Source organism: Protopterus annectens, chromosome 3.part0 (genome assembly GCF_019279795.1).
Source record: "Protopterus annectens isolate FY-2018-M chromosome 3.part0, PAN1.0, whole genome shotgun sequence".
Lineage (NCBI taxonomy): Eukaryota > Metazoa > Chordata > Ceratodontiformes > Protopteridae > Protopterus > Protopterus annectens.
In genome coordinates this window covers 8,994,995-9,017,329 of record NC_056731.1, presented here as the reverse complement: position 1 = coordinate 9,017,329, position 22,335 = coordinate 8,994,995, and the positions used below count along the sequence as shown (strand labels likewise).

The window sequence follows — 22,335 nt, the reverse complement described above, 5'->3', positions numbered from 1 at the left end:
GGAGTTGTTTGCAGTATAGTAGTTTGTCAGGGGTTTTGGACTTTTGCCATTTATTCCATGCCCTGTCTCTTAATGACATTAATTGTTTGGTGGCAAATGATAGTCATGGGGCATGATTGGTTTTGATTCTTTTTGTCCGAGTGGGAGCTGAGCTATTCAGAATGGTTAGGAATTTGGTAGTAAAGAGATGTACAACTTCATCGAGAGGAAGAGTTTTTAGGATTGACCGATTAGTAGATTTTAACATGTTCAGAAAGGTTTGTATGTTGAAGTTTGTTAGGTTACAGATAGTTTTGTATATATGTGTACTAGGAGTATGTTTTGATATTTTAATGGTATAGGATGGCAGGTGATCACTAACAGTGTTAGGAAGAGTACCTAACTATGTATACTTGCTTGGATCGGATAATAGAATCCAGTCTAAGGTTGATCATTGTGTGCTGTTTTTGTCATACCTTGTAGGGGTTGATACTAGTTGAGAGAAGTTGTAATAATCTATGGAAGCAGTGGGAGAGGTAGATGTAAGAGCTAGCCAGTTTATGTAGACATCACCAAGAGTGATTGTCTCTTAAAGAGATTTTTGTAGAAATCCAAGATGGGATGTTTTCAAGTGTTGGGATATTTTGACCTGGGGGGATGTAAATAACTACTGTACACCGGTTCTTTGAGTTGTTTATTTTTAGAATAGTTATGAGTATTTCAGCATTATCAAATTTAGGGATGTGGCCAGAGTAATTAGCAATAGTGAAAGACAATTGCAAAATAAAGCAATTCCACCTGCTTTTTTATGTAATCTGTCTAGTCAGATTAAATTATATCTTGGGGGTAGTATTTCGACTTCTCTTATGTTAGGTTTAAGCCAGGTTTCTGTGGCAGCTAAGACATCTGGTGTATGTAATGCAACCCAAGCATGGAAGTCTGAGATTTTGTCGCAGATGCTTTGAAAATTAAGGGTAATGGATTTCAGATTTTTAATCTGTGATGAGTTTGTAGGGTTGGGAGGAGGTAAGGATAGAGGTTGGGCCTGGATTGGGATTGAATATCAGCAAAGAAGAGATTAATAAAGTGTAAATGCACAGTCGTTTGCGTATAAAGGGGAAATTAGTTATGTAGTACTGAGGCTTAGTGACTTTGGAATTGTATTGTGAAAGTTTTTATTTTTGGAGAGTTTAAAGTATAAGTATGAAGTAGACTAAGTGATATGTTAGAGACATTTTTTATGTTGTAAGGAATGGCTGTAGATGATATTTATGGAAGTGATATGGGAATTGATATTGGATGTATGGTAGCTTGTTTGCTGAAGTAGGAAAAGAAAAGCTAGAGATAAGTAGGTTAAGAGTGTTAGTGTTGAGGGGGCATGGTATTTGCTTAGAGTGGGTGTAGTAGAATTTTGAAAAACATTTGTTGTGATTAGAGGTGGTAACAGTATGCAAGGAGGTGGATGTACCTAAGAGTAAAAGAAAGTGGTTTTATTTGTAGATTGCAGTGTAAAGACAGAAGATGTAATGGGGAAGGGGGCAGTGATGTATAGGCTAGAGAATGTTTTAATTAGTTGGTTTGATTGGGTGGGAGTGTTTGAGAGGTATAAGTCTAGAAGTGGTGGGGTAGGGGAGTGGAGTGAGCCCAAGTAGGCAGAACCAAGTTGCAAATGCACGATCATCAAGAAAAACAATCAGCAGAAACAAGCTACATTTTGGTTTAATGGTAACTACAATAACTACTGAACGGTTGCAAGGGAGAATTACAGGTATGGCTTAGGTAGACTGCAGGAAGGACAGCACAGCAAAAAAGGGGTTATTAGGAGTAAATAAGAGCAGAGACCAGAGAATACAACAGGGAATATGTGGGCTAAGGGAAAAATAATTAGAAAATAGTCTCAAACTCTATGAACCTTAGCATCAAAAGAATGAGAAGTAGAATCCCCTTCTGCTTGCTGACTCACTATTTGTTGGATAAACTTATCTGTTTCCTCCTTGGCCTGTTCTGCATCAAAAAACGACTTTGATCCTCCAAGACAACACTTTGAAGACAACCAGATATGCAACTTGAATCTCACACCTGCGTCTCAACATTTCCTGATTGCTGGGATAAATTTGCTTCTTTTCTGCCTTGTGTAGAGCGAATAATAATTTTCTACAACTCTGCTGTCTTCAGTTTTTAATACTTTACCCTTCTGCCACAATTTTGTCAGGATCAATTATTTCTGCTGGTATGATTGCATCTCTGCCAATATAGGTCTTGGCTGCTTTCTCATGGCCAGGTTTGGAACTTGCACTCGATGTGCCCTTTCAGTTAACAAATTCTGCTGTGGAACACCAGTCCAGTTGCTTATTTGTGCTTTCATAAAAATGAATACAGTCTGTTCCTTCCAGTTTCTCTGGTATAGCAGAAAATCGCAGGTTTTCTCTGAGCACTCTGTCTTCTAACTCTACTATTTTTTAAACAGTTGTTCTTGAGAAACCTCATATTCAAGCAGCTTTCTTTTCATGTCAGCCTCTTATTTTTGCAGTTTTATCAGTTCATCTGAATGGCTTATTAAAGCTTCTTCTATTTTTTTCCATCCTTTTGTTGTTTAGATTAATATATTCCTTCAATGTTTCATTTATTTTAATCACGTCTGAGTGCATTTGATTTATTTTTCTTCTAAACTACTGGAAGCCATCTCTTGAACCAAAGCTGAAGCTTGAACTGCTTTTTACTGAACAGCTACAGAATCCTTCCCAGTGTTTTCACCCTTTCTGGTTGATTTTTCTTTCAGGTTTTCTAAATTTCTTCTTTGCTGGCATCCAGGCACTGTATTTACTAGACAGAACACTTTCAGTAGCACTCCTTTTTCCTCAGTTTCTGTTTTTACAGTGGGAGAGCTGAAGTTATGCTGCTGATCAATATGGAGGCATCTTGGACATCAACTGTATTTCTCTTTTGTCTGAGCTGCTTCATTCTCATAATGTATTTAGAAACTGGGGGTGTGGCAGAAAAGGCTCCACCATCAGTAGTTGCAACAAGTATACTTAGATATGGGGTTGTAAAAATAGTCTCCACATACAAAAACATAGATTTGGTTGGCATGTGGGTTAGTGTAACCTGTTGTGGGACATTGGGTAACATGATAGCTGCAGTTAGTCACTCAGGAGTAGTAAATTAAATTAAACCCATTTGTATTTGCCACAGCCCAGTGAGTGGTATAGAGGGATCCTGACTGTGACCCAGCTGACCCTGGTTCATTAGTGGCCCAAGCAATGGGCAAAGAGTGAAATGATGAGGTAGAACATGTTTGCCTTTTGGTGGTGGGGATAGTCGATAGGCACATTGCAAGGGTGTGAACTCCATCTGGAATCCCTAGTGGAGACCAGGGTCAGTGAAGGTTTTTAAGGAGACATTGCTTATGGAACTATGGTACTTTACTTTGCATGTGCTTATTGCACATTATTCTCCTGAGATGTAGGAGACATTCACAGGGGGAATTGTATAACCAAAGCAGAATACCCCTGTTCTCCAACAGATGACAGCACTTATTTCTCTAACCCAATCCCTGGAAAACAAATAAGCTGTAAGGCTTCTCCTTCATGGGTAATGAATAGGGCATTTGGACAAATGTCAAGTAAGCTTGATAGTCACTGTAGATCAGGAATAAAAAAAAAAGTAATTTGACTTTACAGAGCTATACAGTCTGTCTTGTTTTTTTCTGGATAGGTTAGTACAGTGTCTATAGCCCTCTAGGATTGATTTAACCTGGGGATTGCTTATCTTTGTAGGACAAAAAGTGGAAGAGTTAAGCATGAAGTACAGCTGTTAACCTTAATCATGGTGGCGGAAAGAGGTCATTATAAACTGGAAATCTATGGTCTTTCTAATCGGGCGGCTGTCATATGAGTTATTAAATATTATCCATGGGGATTCTTGGCTGAGTTGTACATTATTAGCCACCTAATGGTGTGAATATTGTTCAAGGTAATTGTCACTGTTAAAGTGAAACCTCAACTCCATATGCAAAAATGGGACAAACTGGCTGTGGAAGGATTTTTTTATTGTGGTAGTCCACTGATTAGTATTGGCCAATTTAAAGCTCAGCCTGGGTGAAATACAACATGCATCCCCCCAATAAAAAAAAAAAAACAGAAGTGTAAGCAATAACAGAGTAGTTCAGACTAGTTACATATTAAAACTGTATATACATTCTAGTGAACAAGCAGAATGTATTGTATTTAACTGCAGCACTAATGGTGAATGGCTGCCGTAGCATAGAATTGTGGAAGAGCTGTACCCAGAGAAGTTTTTTGGGAGAAGGATGCCCATCAAACCTATGTGTAAGACTGAAGTTAGAATAGAAAAAACTAATTAATGCATATTATTAGAAATGAGTACCACAATTAGAATTCTTGCTGGATGGAAGACAATTCCCCATTGATTAGGCAAGTAGTTCAAGAGAGTTGTCAGACTTTACATCTTGCTATTGCTGAGATCTAGAATTTCATTAAAAAGAAAAAAGTGCTGTCAGCATATGAATAACATGCTTACTTGCGTGCAGATGTGATTGACTTTCTCTTCACTTCTTCAGAAAGGCTGTTTCTAAGAATATGTGTTTGTCTTAATGTGGTACTTTCCACTATTTTTTCCAAATCACTTTAAAGTCTAAAAGGGAGAAATGAGAGAATATTTTTACAAGTATTACTGCTGGGTGACACAGAGGCCACATAGAGCAGAAGTCAATATGTTTTAGGATTTATTGAAGAAGCTCTTAATGAGGACCTATTTAAACAGTGTGACATTTCTGACTGCTATGCTGTAATAATCATTAGTCTTCATGTGGATAGTGTTCCCTGTCTTTTTTTTTTTTTTTCATAAGAACATATTTTCGGAAGTTATGCATGCTAAGGCTAAATTTTTTGAACATAGCTGGGGACTCTGACAGAGACTAGGTAGAGATGTTTTTATGTGTTTTGCACAGCTGGTGCTGAGATTGCAGAATAGGGACCCAGAGTCACCAGACAGCCCAAACACAGCTAGATTAGATTTGGACTGCCACTTTCTAGTAACAGACTTTGGTATGGTCCTTTAACAATTCTACTGGTTTGCAGTGACAGAATGTCATAGGGTATGTCAGCCTGCAAAACCTGTTGTAACCTATCAATTCTTTTGTGTTTAGAGCACATCTGGTTTGTAGGCTGGGATTATCTGTCACTCTATGCAGCAAGAATGAGGACCAGAGTCATTTTGTTTTCTATACATGACAGGTATTCTGGATGTCATTAGTGCCATGAACTTATTACAGAAAACTTCATCTTGCAGGACACGTATCTTTCCCTAGTATTGCCTGGTAGGGTATTATAGGTTTGTTTACCTACTCTTTCGCATGGATCCCCAGCTGAACCTAGTAGGATTGGTTGTGTGTTATAAAGTAAATCAACAAGCTGTGCAAGTCCTATGTAAAGTGACAAGTAACCATGATCCTGTATTTATCATTGTGAATTATCAAACATTCATTTTAAATGTAGTATTTCTGTTTTGATGCTTTACTTGAGAAATCAAGTAAGTGTGTGTGCATGTTTATATATTTCTTGAATATTTTCTAGCTTTGTTTCTTTATTATTACAGATTTCTGGAACATTTTCTTCAGGCAGAGCACTTTTAAACCATTCATTTCAAAAAGACTTACTTCCACATACTACAGATTCTCACTGTCCAGACACAGGGCATCTGTCATGTGGGTTCCATAATAGTCAGGCAGTAGATGGTACTCTGACACTTGAAGGTGAAGTAAGACATGGTGGGGAAGATGGTAAAGGCCAAGGAAGTGGATCTCATAGAGAAAGATTTGGAAGAGAAAGGTCTGAATTTCACGGACTAAGAAGGGGAAGAGGTAAGTCATTCCTGCATTTGCATGCAATGTTTTAAGAGTATAGTTAATAAAACTTCTTTGATTGCCAAGTGTGCATTTCATATGTGACTTCACAGTATGCTTCAACAAAGTGATGGACTATCCAAGATGATCAGCAGCTTAACATAAGCTCTCCAAATCTGAAAAAAGAAACTGATAGATAAGGACCAATAATTCTGTTTTTTGGAGTAAAATTAATTTACTGGCTAGTAAGTACACTTCTTGGATGCTAGCAAAAAAAAAAACTTGTAGAGCCTGAAAGAAAATCAGCTAGAAAAATTGAAGAGAAAATGACTGGGAAGAATCCTGCAGCTATTCAGCAAAAAGCCGTTCAAGCTCCAGCTTTGGTACAAGAGATGGCTTCCATTAATTTAGAGGAAAAAATAAGTCAAATGTTCTCCGAGCTGATTAAAATAAATTAAACATTAAAGGAATATATTGACTCAAATAAAAGGCTTGGAAAATGGAAAAGGCGTTAAACATCTATTCAGATGAGCTGACAAAACTGCAAAAATCAAAGGTCGGATTTTTTTAGAAAAGGCTGACAGAGTATGAGACTGCTGAAGAAGAGCTGTTTCAGAAATGGTAGAATTAGAGGACAGATCACGCAGAGAAAACCAGAGATTTTTCTGCTGTACTAGAGAAACTAGAATGATCAGACTGTATTAATTTTGTGAAAGTACAAATAAGTAAGTGGACTGGTATTCCATAGCAGGATTTGTTAATTGAAAGGTACATTGTGTATGTGCTGCAAACCTGACCATGAGAAAGCAGCCAAGACCTGTATTAGTAAAGGTGGAATCATGCCAGCAGAAAGAGTTGATTCTGACAAATCTGTGGCAGAATTGCAATGTATTAAACACAGGAGGCAGTAGAGTGTTTGTCGAAAATGAGTATTTACTGTACACCAAGCAGAAGAGAAGCAATTTTGGAATGTCAAGAGGCAGGTGTGAGACTCAAGCTGCTGTATCCTGTTGTCTTCGGAATATCTTTTTCTGGAGGAACAAATACATTTTTGATGCAGAACAAGCTAAGGAGAAAATACAACATTTTATCCTACAGAAAGTGAGCCATTAAACAGAAGGGACTCTGCTTCTCATTCTTCCGATAATAAAGATGATAGACTTTCCCAGTGAAACCTTTTCCAGCAATCAAAAGGAAAATGCCAGAGAGGCAGAAAAAAGCACATAAGTTGACTAGAAGAATTGGGAGTACCTTGGATTTGAACAGCACTTTGGGGTTAGGAGATGGAGATGAACAAGAAGAAGACCAGCAGCACTTAAATTAATGAATAAATGTGAGACTTTAAAGCATTAGTCACATTTGTGATATATGGCTTAATAAGTAGTGGTTGAAAAAGACTGGACTTTTTTTTTTACTTTGTTAGCCTTGTTGGGGGACTGACAGGAATATACCCCACGTCATTTCATTCAGGTTTGGAAGGACACTAAAAGAAAAAAAAAGAGAAAACAACTGTAAGGAAAACAATTTTTGTTCTTATCTGTATTTGTATAAATCATTTTATGATATAAATTGCATGTTATATAGTAAGGTATTTTTAGTGATTTTTGTATGTGCTAAAGATACTAAAGTAAACAAGTACTGTTTCCTTTTTTAGTTTTTAAGAAATGTAGGCATTACAATGTTAAAATAGAAGAAAGGCTGGACAAAGGTATATTTAATTTAATATGCTGTAATCATAGGCTTTTGGGGTAGGAGATGGTGTAAAAGTGCACTAATTATAGTACATATAGAGATTAAATGTTTTCTTTTACTTCTCCTTAGGTGAATATTTGGCATTATCTAATGACAAGTTTTTTATGTAAACAACTGGTTTAAAAAAGTGACAGCCCACAATGTAATGAATATTTTTCTTTAGCATGTAAATGTTCAGCATGAGTTGAGCAGTACATTCTGTTCTTATATTTCCTTGGAAACAAGCTGACTAAAGGTGAGGGCAACAAATCAAGAGGACTGGACATTGTTTACTGGGAGAAACATAAAATTAAATGGTACAAGAGCAAGCAGCTCTGTAAAAAATAAAGTTTGAAATTATTGGAAGTGAGTAAAAGATAGCAGGTTTTCTGTTAACTGAATACTTTAATGTATTTACTAGAATAATGTATAATTTAGTTTTATTTAAAGATATCAAGTGCACTTCTTATTAAGGCTAAAAGTTATTTTTTTCTAAAGCATACAATATGTTTTTCACATCTGGGAGGGGAATAAAGACAAGACAAGAACAGAAAGCAATAAGCAGGTTCACAGGATGTAACGTGAGCTTTAGCATGGATAACCTTAATTTTAGGTTAGTTAATTGCTGTGGATACAGCTGTCAGTTTGGTACATTTGTACATATTGAGAAGGTTAATCTTCATTATTTGAGGAAGTACATAGTTTTGTGCGTTTGTTTTAAGTTCTAGTTTCTAGGAGTGTTTTTTAAGGTTTTCGTTAAAAAAAGTGTTGTAAAATGTGTTATAGGTACAAATGGAGATTACAAAAAACAACTGTGTAAAGGATCAGCTTGTCAAACATTATTGGACGCATGTAAAACAAAAGGTGGAAATAGATATTTTTAAAAAAGCTGTCATGTATAATAGGTGGCAATAATAACTTCTAATCATATTTTGGAATGTGAATGGCCTCACGGGTATTGAATTATATTAATAAATGTAGAGTGCAAATAACAATGCTGGAGGAGACACATTTGGAAAGAAGTGAATATGTGAACTTGATAAAGAATTTCAGGATGGATATTCAGCAGAATATCCAGGACAAAGGAAAAAGGCAGTACTTAAACTAATTGCTAGATGAGCTCCAATAGTGATAGAAGTGGGAAAAAAAACAATAATGGTAGATTTGTGGTAGTAAGGGGCTACTAGCAAGAAAGGAGGATTACACTGATATCTATTTATATTACACCTAAAACTGCTATTTTGGAGCATAAGAAAATTTTCTGAGAAATAATGAGATAGTAGGGAATATTACTTATAGGTTGGGACTGGAACTTGATTTGTAACAGGGAGGATGTATCTGGAGGACCTAGAAGAGAAAATATAAAAAAAAGGAGGGTAGATTTCTGAAGAAATTTGTAACATTTGGTATATAAGATATGAATTCAGTAGTAGGAACTCAGAGAATTTACATATTGTTCCCCAAGGTACAGTAACTAGGCTAGACTAAACAGAAATTACATTTCACAGGAACGTGCATGTAATTGAAAGCTTCATCATGCATCCAGGTACTATTTCAGACCATGTGCCAGTAACAACTAAGATAAAAACACAGGGGAATGAAATAAAAGTGAGAGACTGGTGCTTCCCCACCTACCTGTTAAGAAGAGAGTGGACATTATTCAAGAGATATTAGGGAAGATAGAATTTCTTCAGGAGTAATAGCTAGTGAGTGGGATAAAATGAAATGTGTAGTTTAATAGGGTAGAAATAAAAGAAAAAGAGGTATGGTTAAGCAGTAAAAATGATTTAAACGGCCCCACAAAGGTTAAAGTATTGTGGAATAACGGAAATATCTCACAACAAGAAGAGGTGCAAATGCAGAGTGCTAAAGAGAAAATAAGGGAGTATCCTGATAAGATTAATGAGTTAGAAAGATTACTGCTCAGCAACTGTTTTTGATAATAACTCCAGAGCACAAAAACTTTTAACACAGCGAATTAGGTAACAGAAAGATTGTTGCTAGTTTTAAGAAGCCTATAACAAGAGATCCTGTAGAGATGTTAAAGATATTTTAGAAATGTAATGAAAATTTGTATAAAGCAAAGGAATGTGGAAATCAAGAAAAAGCACGACTGGAAATCCTTATGGAAGCCTTAAGTAAGCCAAGATTAGTGGTAAGTGAGGCTCAACAATTAACAACTAGGACAGAAGGAAAGGAGATGAAATAAGTACAATGATGTATAATCAATTTGCATGAAAGTCTGCAGGAATAGATGGTATTCTTATGGAAGCTTGGAATCTAGGAGGGAAGAAAGTGATAAAGATCTGGAAGGTTTTGCTTAACAGTATTTTAAAAGGAGGGGAGGTACCAACATGCTGGACAAAAACTGGTGGCTGTAATACCCAAAAAACTGTAAAGATCCATCATACACAGCTTCATATAGGCCCTTTTCAATTTTAAACCACGATTGTAAAGTGTTTGTCTATAATAGCTAAAAGAATGGCAAAGGTGTTGCCAAAATTGATAGATATGGATCAGTGCGGTTTTGTGGAAGGGAGGCAAACATTTGACAACAGTAATAGAGCAATGATAATCCAGAGGGGGAAGCATTATGTAAGAAAATACAGCTGTTGTTGGTGGGTCTTAATGCAGAGAAAGCATTTATAGGTTCATAGGTAGGTACTAGGCTATTGGCCCTAGGGCCTGTATAAGCCTAGCCAAAAGGTACCCTGGCTTCCGCCACCCAAGAAAATTATTTTCCTGTGCCACTGTCGAGCAGAGCCACAGACTTGATCCCCGGGGTGAATTTCCTATCTTTATTTGACAGAGTAAGCTTGAATTTTATGAACCGGGCAATGGATGCATTTTCTTTCCTTGATGCAGTAATTAGATTAATTAGGAGGAATTAAAGTGGGAGCATTCCTCTCTTATAAGTTGTGTCTGAACAGAGGAACCAGGCAGAAGTGTCCTCTTTCCCCTTTATTATTTGAGTTATGCTTAGAGCCACTGGCAAAGAAAATAAGGGACTCAGAAATTCAAGGATATAATTGGTATGGTAATCAAGAAAAGTTGTCTTTATTTGCAGACTATATTATTTCATCCCTTTTTGTGCTGCTATAAATTTTGCATGTTTGAGTGTTAGCACTATCTCTACAGTAGCAAACACCTAGAAAGCAAATTTCTCTGTAGAGAGATCCATAAATCTGTAACTTGTAAAGCAGCCATACAGTGCAAATACCTTGTGTGCCTACAAGCTTAGAAAAGCTACTTGGGCCTCGAGTGGAAATACCTACAGATTTAGTAGAGTTCAGTATTGTGTAAACATTAATGTTAGTAGAATTTAGTACTGTTTAGCTTAATCTGCCGCAATAAAGCACCCTTAATAGTCTGCGCAAAAGAACCTGGATAGTGTTCTAACCAAAATACACCACCCCCTTGTAGCTCACAAATTAAAGGACTGGACATTATGGATATGTAGTTTTCTAACTTATCTGTAGCCAGCTTGGTGGTAATGACATCTTGAGACAATGTAGCAGTTGTCTTATTCTTAGTACGACCACTTAATCATTAAAGAATCAGACACTGTATGTGAAAGGTTTACTTACACACAATAACAGTGGAGGGTAAACTCTTGCATACAAGTCCACATCAGGTTGATGAAACCACAAACACAGCACACCTCTCACATAGCACACGACACACATGTAGACTAATGTGCTGAGGCACTTAAAAACAATCTTTTTAAGCAACAGAGATCACCTAGACCACCCACTGTCAAAGCTGTGCCTCAGCAAGCCCAAAGCACTCAGAAAAAAATCACCATCCATTCTGTTACTGTCAGTGGAGCCCCAAACACTAAGCCCCTAAGGCAAGCAAACACACTTTCCAGGACTCTAAGCATAGGCGAATCGATTGTAGGATATACTGATGCTCCTCTAACCAGGCTGAACAAGGAGAAGATAACTGTTAGTTGCTTATCTAGAGGCAGGATCCTCCAAATCATGTATGCACACAAGTCATTATGCCACTGGGGGTCTATATTACCTTGTCAAAAGGTGTTTTCATCAAACGCCTTTTCATCAACACATAAACAGCGAAGTCCCCAAAACTCCAAACAGACACTTCAGCAGATTTTTTTCCCAGGGGAAAAAATGCTTGGCCATCGTCAAGAATTTTCCCTTTTCTCCACTGTAGTGTGATCTCGGAATTGGTATATTCAGAAGGGGGGTGTGGGGGGTGAAGCCTCCCACTTCGTAGGGTCTGAGAGTTTGTTTGGTTGGCCAAGCGATTTTTTCCCCTGGGAAAAAATTTGCTGAAGTGGATTTGGGAGTTCGCTGTTTGTGTGTCGATGAGAACATCTTTTGATCAGGTAATATATGTATACATGGCAAACTCTTTAGCACAAACTATTTTTATAGTGGTAATATTCTTTAGGTTCTAGGTCTTAACCTGAATTTTATAAGTCACAGTAAACACAGTAACTATTACATTTGTAATATTTGTGAACAACTTACAGTATCTCAACAACCACTCAAGTTACACATACACTGTCTGCAGCATTTTACTTATCTAGATGAGAGTTTTCATATGAAACTAAGGAGTTCTGTCTGTGTTACTTGGTTGTTGAGGTATTTAGAAAAATGTGAAAATTGTATCTATATAAATTAATATCACAAAAACAACAGTTAATATCTATTTACTTGCACTACACTGAGGTCAAATACTAAAGCAGTTGAGTTTGCCATTGTGTAAGCTTTAAGATGAAAGCTTTGAAGACCTTGTACATAGCATGGTTTTGGAATTATTGATGTAAATATGAACAAACAATATTTGATGCCTACAGGCATCAGTAGGAGTTTAACTGCAAATGCACCTGGAGGCATCACTTGGATGGTTTGTTAAAATTCAGTGCCCCTCCAAACCTCAAGAGCACACCAGCCTATGCTAAATTGCTCACAGAAACTCTGTACAATAATGTCAGTGGCTGCACAAAGGTTGCTGTACCTACCAGAACTAAGCCCAGAACTAGCCCCAGAAACAAACCACCCTGGTTGAATCCCAAATTAAACAGGATATACAACAAAAGGAAATAAAATCTGGCAAAAATCAATAAGGGTAATTTCCATAAAGATAAAAACTCTTTCATCAAAGTAAATAAGCACCTAAGAGGGCTAGTTAGGTCAAGCAAAGTGAACTTTGAGGTTAAGATATCCTCCCATATGAAAGATAACTGTAAGGCCTTCTGTAGCTATGTCAGAAACCTCAAGGGCAGCACAGAGCAATATGCTGAACTGGTGGTTAATGGTGCCACATTCATTGAGCCTGGTGATATAGCGAACCTGTTAGCAGACAAATTCAGTACAACTTTACCCCCTCTCACTCCCAACTCTCCACTCAATAATACCCTCAAACATAACCCCTCCAATTATAACTAAGGAGCATGTACTGGCTGCACTCACCAAGTAAAAAAACGGACGCAAGGCAGTGCACAAAGACGACTCCAAGACGTATTAGCAATTCACTTTATAAACAAAGTGCCTCTTAAAAACAGTGTAAAAACACCCGGTACTTACGTATTATCGCAACCACATTTTCACCCTAATGCTGGTTGCTTCTCCTTGTGTCAGCTGGGACCAATGAAGTATGAGAAAACCTCAAAGACGTGTTTTCTTTAATGTGTTATTGTTTTTAGGATTGTTTTTCACTTCAGTGGCTGAAAAAAATAAGGTTTGAAAAATAGGTTTCCCCATTTACTGCCAGCATCTCAAGATGTCATTTAAGAAAGTCCAACGTTCCACTTAAAACGCGTTCCGCGTTCTCAGCCTTTGCCCTGAGAACGGAAAGCATCAGGAAAGAAAAGCAAAGCAGTACCCAGTCTGACTTTTTAAAAAAGTAATCGGGAAGGGTAGACTGTTAAAACACGATCTTGGTGGTGGGTTTGTAAAACTAGTAAGGGTTTGCACATGTTAGGATTTCTGGCTAGTGTACTCAAAAGCAGCTAATTCGTTGGAAGTGTGTGTGTGTGTGTGTGTGTGTGTGTGTGTGTGTGTGTGTGTGTGTGTGTGTGTGTGTGTGTGTGTGTGTGTGTGTGTGTGTGTGTGTGTGTGTGTGTTTCTAACATTGTAAGCTATGACTGCCCACACTCCTTTCAGGCCAACGTACGTATATACAGACAGCCACTGGGATCGCTCGCTGAATTCAATGCTTGATGTCTTTCAAGCACGCTAGCCACAAATCCTCAAATTTGAACCCTTACTCATTTTAAAAAGCCACCACCAACATCCCAGAAGAGTTTTTTACGGTCTACCCTTCCTGATTACACTTCCTTGTCATTGTTTGAGTAAAAGAGAATAAAGTCCAGCACGTCGGAAAATGTGGTTGCGATAATACGCAAGTACCAAACACCCTTATTAAATACAGCTCACAAAGAGGGACAAAACAAACTTCCAGCAATCCAACAATTAAGCGCTTTCGGCAGGTAGATGACTTCATCAGAATGAATAAAATGCTGGCAAACCTAGTTTAAATAGTGCTCCTGGCCAATCAAATATATATCTCTGCATCACTTCCTGATTTTTCCCAAAAAATATATATGTTCGATGTCAATACATACAAACAGAAAATGTATATGTATATATATATATATATATATGTGTGTGTGTATAACAATAATAACAACAACATCAACCTACCTATAAGCCCTACGTATAGACACATAAAAGTATATAGATATTGATATAGAGAATGTTACATTACAAACATATTCATACCATAAACATAGATTTCAGCCTCAAAAAAGAGGACATAGAAATTCTGTCATCCAGTCCTGGGGGGGGGGGGGTGATAAGCATCTAATTTAATTTGCCACTTCAATTCAGTGAATTCTAAGTAATCATCCACTGGTCCACTCCGAGGACCCAAATCAACTTGCTCTAAAAATGAAAAATCTAAAAGAATGGTTAGGCTTATTGCAAATATGTTTGTATAGTGCATTGTTACCATTCATCCGCTTGATGTCATATAAGTGCTGGTAAACTCTAAGCCTAAGTGCATTTTTAGTTTTCCTACATAGTAGTTTTGACACATTTTACATACTGCTATGTAGACCACTCCTTTACTGTAGCAATACATTTTCTTAGTGGTTGTTAAATAGCCAACATTTTTGAGTTTAATCTTATCAGTATTCATAATATAAGGGCATTGGGAGCATCTTCCACATTTAAATGTACCACCCTGTCCAAAACCATGTTTGTTTCTCTCAAGGAGCCCTTTAAGTGAAATGTCCATCTTATACACTATTGTAGGTTTAGTGCCTATTCTTTCCTGCGAATCCATGTCTATGTCAAAGATTTTCCAATATTTAAAAATGACATTCCTGATTTCAGTAAAATTAGATGTGTAAGTAAGTGCAAGTGCACGTCCAAACTCTATATTCTGTTTTCTTCTATTTTTCTGACTCCTACCATTAACTTGACCCAATAAACAGGTAAAATAACCACTAATCCTCTTATTTTTGACCTCAATAATAATATCCATAACAAAGGTCTCTGGGTAGCCTCTCCTTAGAAACATGGTTTTCATTGTTTCACATTCTTTATTAAACTCATCCAAATCAGAGACCATTCTGGCTAGTCTTACATATTGGCCTTTTACAAGGGCTTTCTTTTGGTGCAATGGGTGCGCACTAGTGAAGTGTAATAGTGTGTTTGAATAAGTTGGTTTCCTATATAACTGAGATATAAAACAATTGTTAATATAATCTTTCCTAATGGTAACATCCAAATAATTAACAAAATCTAATTCTTTTTTAATGGTAAATTTCAAAAAGTTGGTAGTACCATTAATATACATAAAGAACCTATTCAGGTCTCGTTCAGTACCATTCCAAAACAGGACAGTATCATCTAGGTATCGCCCATACAATACCCATGAAGTCCTGTATTCAGAATTAAACACAAATAAGTCCTCCCAGTGTGCTAATACCACATTAGCAAAAACTGGAGCACAGCATGCACCCATTGCAACACCTTGTCTTTGTCTAAATAAGTGTCCCTCAAAATTAAGAAAGTTGTTTTCCAGTACAATTTCCATACAGGTCCAAATTGTAAGAATGGTCTCATGATTGAATGTAGTATTAGCACATAAATATTCGTAGAACCATTCCAGGCCTAATTGATGTAGAATGACCGAAAAAAGGTCACATACATCAATAGTGGCCAGGATGAAATTCTTATCATACATGCTTTGATCAATTTTCCTGAGAAAGTCCCATGAGTCCTTTATTATAGTATTATGACTTTCAAGAACATTTTTCACTTTATTGTCAATAAATTTAGCTATGCTAAAAGTTTTTGAGGCCTTAGCATCTACAATAGGTCATAAGGGTGGATTAGAAATAGATTTATGTATTTTTGGCACTCCAGATATTGTTGGTATTCTGGGGTGTTCAGTCACTAAAAACTCATGGATCTCTGGGGTTATTTGGCCATTTATTAACAGTTGTTCCAGTTCCAAATTGATGTTATGATATGCTAAATTCAATTCATTACATGAGGCCTCAAACTATACTTCACTATAAAGTAATTCAAACATTTTGCTGTTATAATCATCCATATTCATCATAACTATACCCCCGCCCTTATCTGGTTTCATAAATCTAACATTATGCTGTTGAAGAATTTCTTTTAGAATGGCTGCTTCTCTAATATTAAGATTTTCCATACCAATAGAGTTATTCCTCTTGTCTAGTAATTTCCTAATGTCAGCCTCACACAGCCCTTCAAAAAGTTGAATTAAGGGGTGGGTTGGAGGGTAGAATGTACTTGATCTCCTAAGACTCGAAAGGTCCGTCATTATATTAGGATTATGAAAAAATAATGCTAAATTTAACGTCCTAGTGAAGAGTCTCAACTGTAAGATGGAATCAACCACGTATCCCTTTCTTGCTGGTACAAAATTCATACCCTTAGATAACAAATCAGCCCATTCAGTATTGACTTGCAACTGACTATAATTGTATATACTAAAGTCTCCTATAACATTCAAAACAATGCTACATTTGCTGTTATTAATATCACTAGAACTATTTATCTCTGGTATGCTCCCCATCTCCCCCTCCGTGGGGCAGTCCAGGAATTGTTCCCATAGTTGTAGTAGTTCTGCCTCCCCTGTCTCTGATTCATTAAACTCTCTGATCTCCGTAATGGGGCCTGTTCTAAAGGGGATTCAGCATCAATATTGTCCTGATCATGTGTTTCACTGTCATATCTTTGTATTTGTGTGCCACTGTTTTCCCTAGTTTGGTTTTGTTGCCCCCTCGGTGGATCTGGATAGGCTTTACTCTCTTCAAATTCTAGCGTGTCTCTTAGTAACTTCCTCTCTTTCCTATTCTTAAGTTCAAGTTCAGTATTAACATTGTTAAATAAAGTATTGAAGTCACTTCTTTTAACATCAAATAGCAAATCATTTTTTATGCTAACATCCAGTTGATTAATTTATCTTAATAATAAAGACATTTTTCTATTATTGTCTGTTATTAAAATATGTAATAATTCACAACCTTGTCTATTGAAAAACTGCAGCAATTCTTTGTGTAAATGTGAATCCTTCTGTAAGCCGGTGGGGTACTTCCACATAATTAGTCCCTTAGGGATTTGTTCTCGTTTTACACATTCAAGTAGATATTCATTCTCTAATTGAAGTTTCTTGTATTTTAATAATAATCCTCTAAAAGAAAACATTTGTTGATCTAATGTCCCCTGATTCCTGGCCGTAATGTCTCTCGCATGGTTAAGACCAAACTCTGTCTTTAGCCAATATTCCACAGAGATGTTAGCGTTATCATCTTGCCATGATTCATGCAGATTGTGCACCTGTGGAACAGATCCACTGGTTGAATTGAGGCTAATCCCTCCCTCGCCAACATCACTATGGCAACCAGTTCTCTGACCAGGAGGAATAGTAGAACAAATAGTTGACTGTGTGTTAGTAAGAGTTCTCTGATTCGAACACACAGAATCATTAATCATCTTGTTAACTTTTTTCGATAACTCAGTCACTGTTTGAGCTAATAAAGAAACACACCTAAGTACGGTCTGTAAGTCGGCTCCATCTGTGTTGCACAGCTGATCGCTTACGTCCATGATAAACAAACTGAATAAAAATGAAACAGCAGTTCACAAACCAAACTGGCTGCACTCAGTCAAGAACATGGTCTCAATGGGCCCCAGTAACATCCCAGGAGGCCTCCTGAATAGTCTAAAATATGGACCCCTGTAGTCACTATTTAACTATAGTCTTAAAGCAGGCTTTTTGTCACGTAAGTGAAGGACTGTGACAGTCATCCCACTTCATAAAGGGAGGACTTTCAGTAGATCCTGGAAACTACAGACCCATTAGTCTGACTAGTCTTATTTGCAAAGCCATGGAAATAATTATCATGGAAATTATCAGCAAAGACATAGGAGACCTCCAGACACTGGCTCCATCCCATTTTGGCTTTGTCAAAGGAAAGGCATGCTTACGGAATCTGGTAGACTTCTTTGGAAAAGTCACTAAGGCAATGGATGAGGGGAAAATTGTGCAAACTGCTTAACTAGATCTGGCTAAAGCATTTGATATGATACCTCACTCTGGACATTGTCAAACAAACTTACAGAACTAGGTGTAAACCCCTCTATAACATGCTGGGATAGCTCGCTAGCTCACGGATAGGACCTAGAAGGTTAGAATCGGTGAGGCCACCTCCACAAAGAGGACAGTCATCAGTGGAGTCCCCCAGGTCCCTGTGCTAGGCCCACGTCTCTTTGGCATCTACTACTTGGATGTCAAAGCCAATGTCAAAGGCCTCTGGCTAACCAGTTTTGTTGATGATTGCAAACTGGGAGCAGTCATTGAATCCTCCCAAGTTGAGAATACTCTACAGGATGGTCTAGTACAGACAAATACTTGGCACCAAAGCCATGGCTTAAAACTCAATACCAAGAAATGCATTATAGTACCTTTTGGGAAGTCTGTCACCCTAGGTAACTACATTATCAATAAAACACCCTTTAAAGTTGATTCAGTAGTCAGGGATCTGAGATCTCATATAGATAGTAACCTAGCCTTTGACCAACCTGTCCAAGTTAGTAAGAAACTCCTTTTATGTTGCTCAACTTCTAAACAAGGGCATAGCATCTAGGTCCAGAGAGGTTATCATATCATTGTGCTTGGCCCTTATCAGGACCATCATAAAGTATAATGGAGGTGTAAGGGGAAGAAAGAAGTAACAAGGAACATGTTTTGAGAGTGTAATGAGCTGGCAGACTTAAACATTCCCTATACTCTGTCAGAAATATTGGGTGAACAAATGGGTGTAACTAAGGAAATATTTTTTGAGCTGCGATACAGGATCTGAATTACCTAGACATAGTAAGGCCTTGTTAAGTTTAATTCTGTTGCCTTCAGTTACTAGAAAATGAAAATCAAAGTCTAAACCAACTGGGTTTGAAGTAGTGAATATTGTAACATAGATAAGAGAACTGGAATTGGATCTTTAGAAAGAAGTAGGAGCAAATTACATAGAAAAACTCAAAATTGTGGGAACAGTACATGCCCAGGGGATCAGACCCCCCGAAGACAAAATCACCGAAACTAATTTTGGTTTGGCATACTTGTGCAAAAGTGCTTTTCACCGAAGAAGCACTTTTGCGTAAGTATGCCTGTTTATGAGACCGCACTATGGTGTGGATAAGGGAACATTCCCTTTTCCTCACTGTAGTGCATTCTCGGAGTAAGAATATTAAAGTAGGGGGGTGGGGGGTGCATAAATGTAGATTTCTTTATTTTTTTTCTTTATTTTTTTTAACATATATTAACGAAAGAGCTTTTTCGGTGAAAGCGCAATTGTTAATATATGTTCGGTGATTATGGATTCGGAACTTTGTACATTCGTGCTGTGCCCAGCAACATTTTGGTGGAGGAGTGATGTTTAAGGAAAGGCAGGAATTGAGTAATTTATGTAATAGTGGATTGATGATAATTGTATAAAAGAATGCATGCAATGTATAATGTTAGTAATTTTGGACTTCCATGATGGCTGCCCATTGAATAACAGCTTAATTTCAGCTCTCCCTGTGTGAAAACAGAAACTCAGAAGAGAGAACCAATTAACTAATTTTTGGAGGGTAAATTTCAGTAACTGGCTTGCAAGTCAACTGCCTGGATGCTAGCAAAAAGAATTCAGAGAACCTGAAAGAAAAGCAGTCACAAAAGGTGATGAAAAAACACTGACTAGGAAGAATTTTGCAGCAGTTCAGCAAAAAGCAGTGTAAGCTCCAGCTCTGGTGCAAGACATGACTTCCAGTAACGAAGAGGTAGAAGTCAAATGTACTCAGAACTGATTAAATGAAACACCGAAGGAGTATATCAAGTCAAATAACAGAAGGCTGGAAAAATGGAAAAAAACTTTAAACAGATATTCAGATGAGGTGATAAAAATGCAAAAAATCAGAGGTCAAAATGAAGAGAAGACTGGCTGAATATGAGACTGCTCAAGAAGAGGTGTTCCAAAAAATAATAGAATTAGAGGACAAAGCACGCAGGGAAATCCTGAAAGTTTCTGCTGTACCAGAGAAGCTGGAAGGAACAGTCTGTATTAATTTTATGAAAGCACAAACAAAGCCACTGGACTTTTATTCCACAGCAGGAGTTGTTATTTGAAAGAACACATCATTTGTATGCTCCAAACCTGGCCATGAGAAAGCAACCTAAACGTTTAATAGTAAAGCTTCAATCCTACCAACAGGAGGAGCTGATTCTGACAAAACTGTTCTAGAAGGACAAAGTAGTAAAAGTGGGAGACAGCAGAGTGCTTGTGGAAATGATTACTCACTGTACACCATTCAGGAGATGAGTGAATTTATACCACTAAGCAGGGGATGTCGAGAAGCAGGTGAGAGATTCATACAGCTGTATTCAGCTATCTTCAGAATATTCTTTCCTGGAGGGACAACATCATTTTTGATGCAGAAAATGTTAAGGAGGAAAAGCAGAAGTGTGTCCAACAAAAACTGAGCTGTGAAACAGGAGATTCTGCTTCTTGTTCTTCTGGTAATAACAGATGTACTGTGCCAGTGAAACCTTTTCCAGTGTTTCAACGGAATATGCTTAAGAGAGAGAAAAAAGCACAAGAGTTGACTAGAAGAACCAAAAGTATATTGGAAAGGAAGCAGAGGCTGGATTTGAGAGAAGGAGATAAACAGGAATAGCATCAGCAACTCTGAAAATGACAAATAAATATGGGATTATAAAGCAGCCCTTATATTTGTGAAACATGAAAGAACAAGAAAACTTGGAAATATTGGACTTTTTTGACTTTGTTAAGGTTGTAGGGGACTTTAAAGTGTATGCTGTACTTCATGTCATTGGTGTTTGCAGGAACACTTAGGAGAGGGAAAAAGGAAGGAGAGAGTTAACTTTAAGTAAAACCTCTTTTACATCCGAGTGACGCCTCCAGGTGCATCTGCAGTTACCTCCTACTGCTCCTCTAGGCGTCAAATATTGCTTGCTCATATTTGCATTAATATTTCCAAAACCATGCCCTGTACAAGGTATCAGAATATTTTATCTTGAAGCATACATGATGGCAAACACAATTGTATTGATGTTTGACCTATGTCAATGAGTATTTGTTAGAATTGTAAGGTGATAACTTTATTTTTTAAAGGCTCAAGCCACGCCCACTAGGTGTTAAAGGTGCACAATCAAAAGAGCTGTACTGGAGGGAATGAGCTTATTTGTATAATGTATGATATCCGTATGGTATAAAGTAAAGTTTTCTAAGTTACATTTGTGTAATGGAGATTCTAATGTAAACAGGTGCCGCTATATTTTCCTTCTTTTCTCTTTCTCCTTGTTCAGTTTTAAGAAATGTATGCACTGCAGTAAAAAAAAGAAAAATCTAGTCAAAAGAGTATGATTTAAAAAAATGATGTGCTTTTTCTCATTCTTGCATAGGGTAATGACTGGATTAAGGCCAATGGCTTTATCTAGTAAGATTTCAGAGAAAGCAAATAAATAAAAAAGAACATTGAATATAGTAAAGCTCTTCTTTAGCAAATAAAACTAACTGGACTGAGGTGTTAAGTGGAAAAACTGCAGATGGAATGTGGAAAGTTTTGAAAGAGAAATTGTTTGTGTGCAAACAAAAAAAAAACTGTTTAATATCAGGATCTAGGCATACAAGATCAGGCTAATATATTTCCATAAGAACAAGATATCTGATTAAGGCAAGAGACAAAAAGTATAAGAAATGGAAGAGAGGTTGAACTGCAACTTTGAAAACTGAAATAAACAAGCTGGACAAACAGATTAAACATAGTGTGAGACAAGATCGAGAAAAATTTGAAGAAAAGTTATATAACATTTTTATAGATACATAAGATGTGGAAGGAGTAAATACACAAATTGATAAACTGTGTGCAAATTCTAAAATTTATTCTCAGACACAACAGATTATAGATATATTTACAAAATCTTATGCAAAGCAGTTTGGCTCCACAAAAGGGGTGGTAAGTTGTCCTGGTGACTTTCAGGTAACCCCAGATACTGGAATCAAATTAGATTGTATTGAAAAGGAATTGTGCAAACTGGATCCAAACAAAGCACAAGTAGGAGACAGAATTAGTAACAATGACCTGAAAACACTTCAGTAAGAACTTACAGTGCCATTATATCTATTATTCACTAAGTCATATAAATATGGGGAAACTCCTTAAGATTGGAGACATGCACTTATT

General features: G+C 37.1%; 1 protein-coding gene across 1 annotated transcript in view; it reads left to right on the top strand.

Moving 5' to 3' along the window:
• Nucleotides 1–22,335, top strand: part of ACBD5 (acyl-CoA binding domain containing 5) — an 882,854-nt gene that overhangs the window by 753,441 nt on the left and 107,078 nt on the right. The window contains exon 9 of the mRNA XM_044064548.1: nt 5,596–5,860. Coding sequence (XP_043920483.1) covers nt 5,596–5,860 — 265 coding nt within the window. The remainder of the gene's footprint in view (nt 1–5,595; nt 5,861–22,335) is intronic.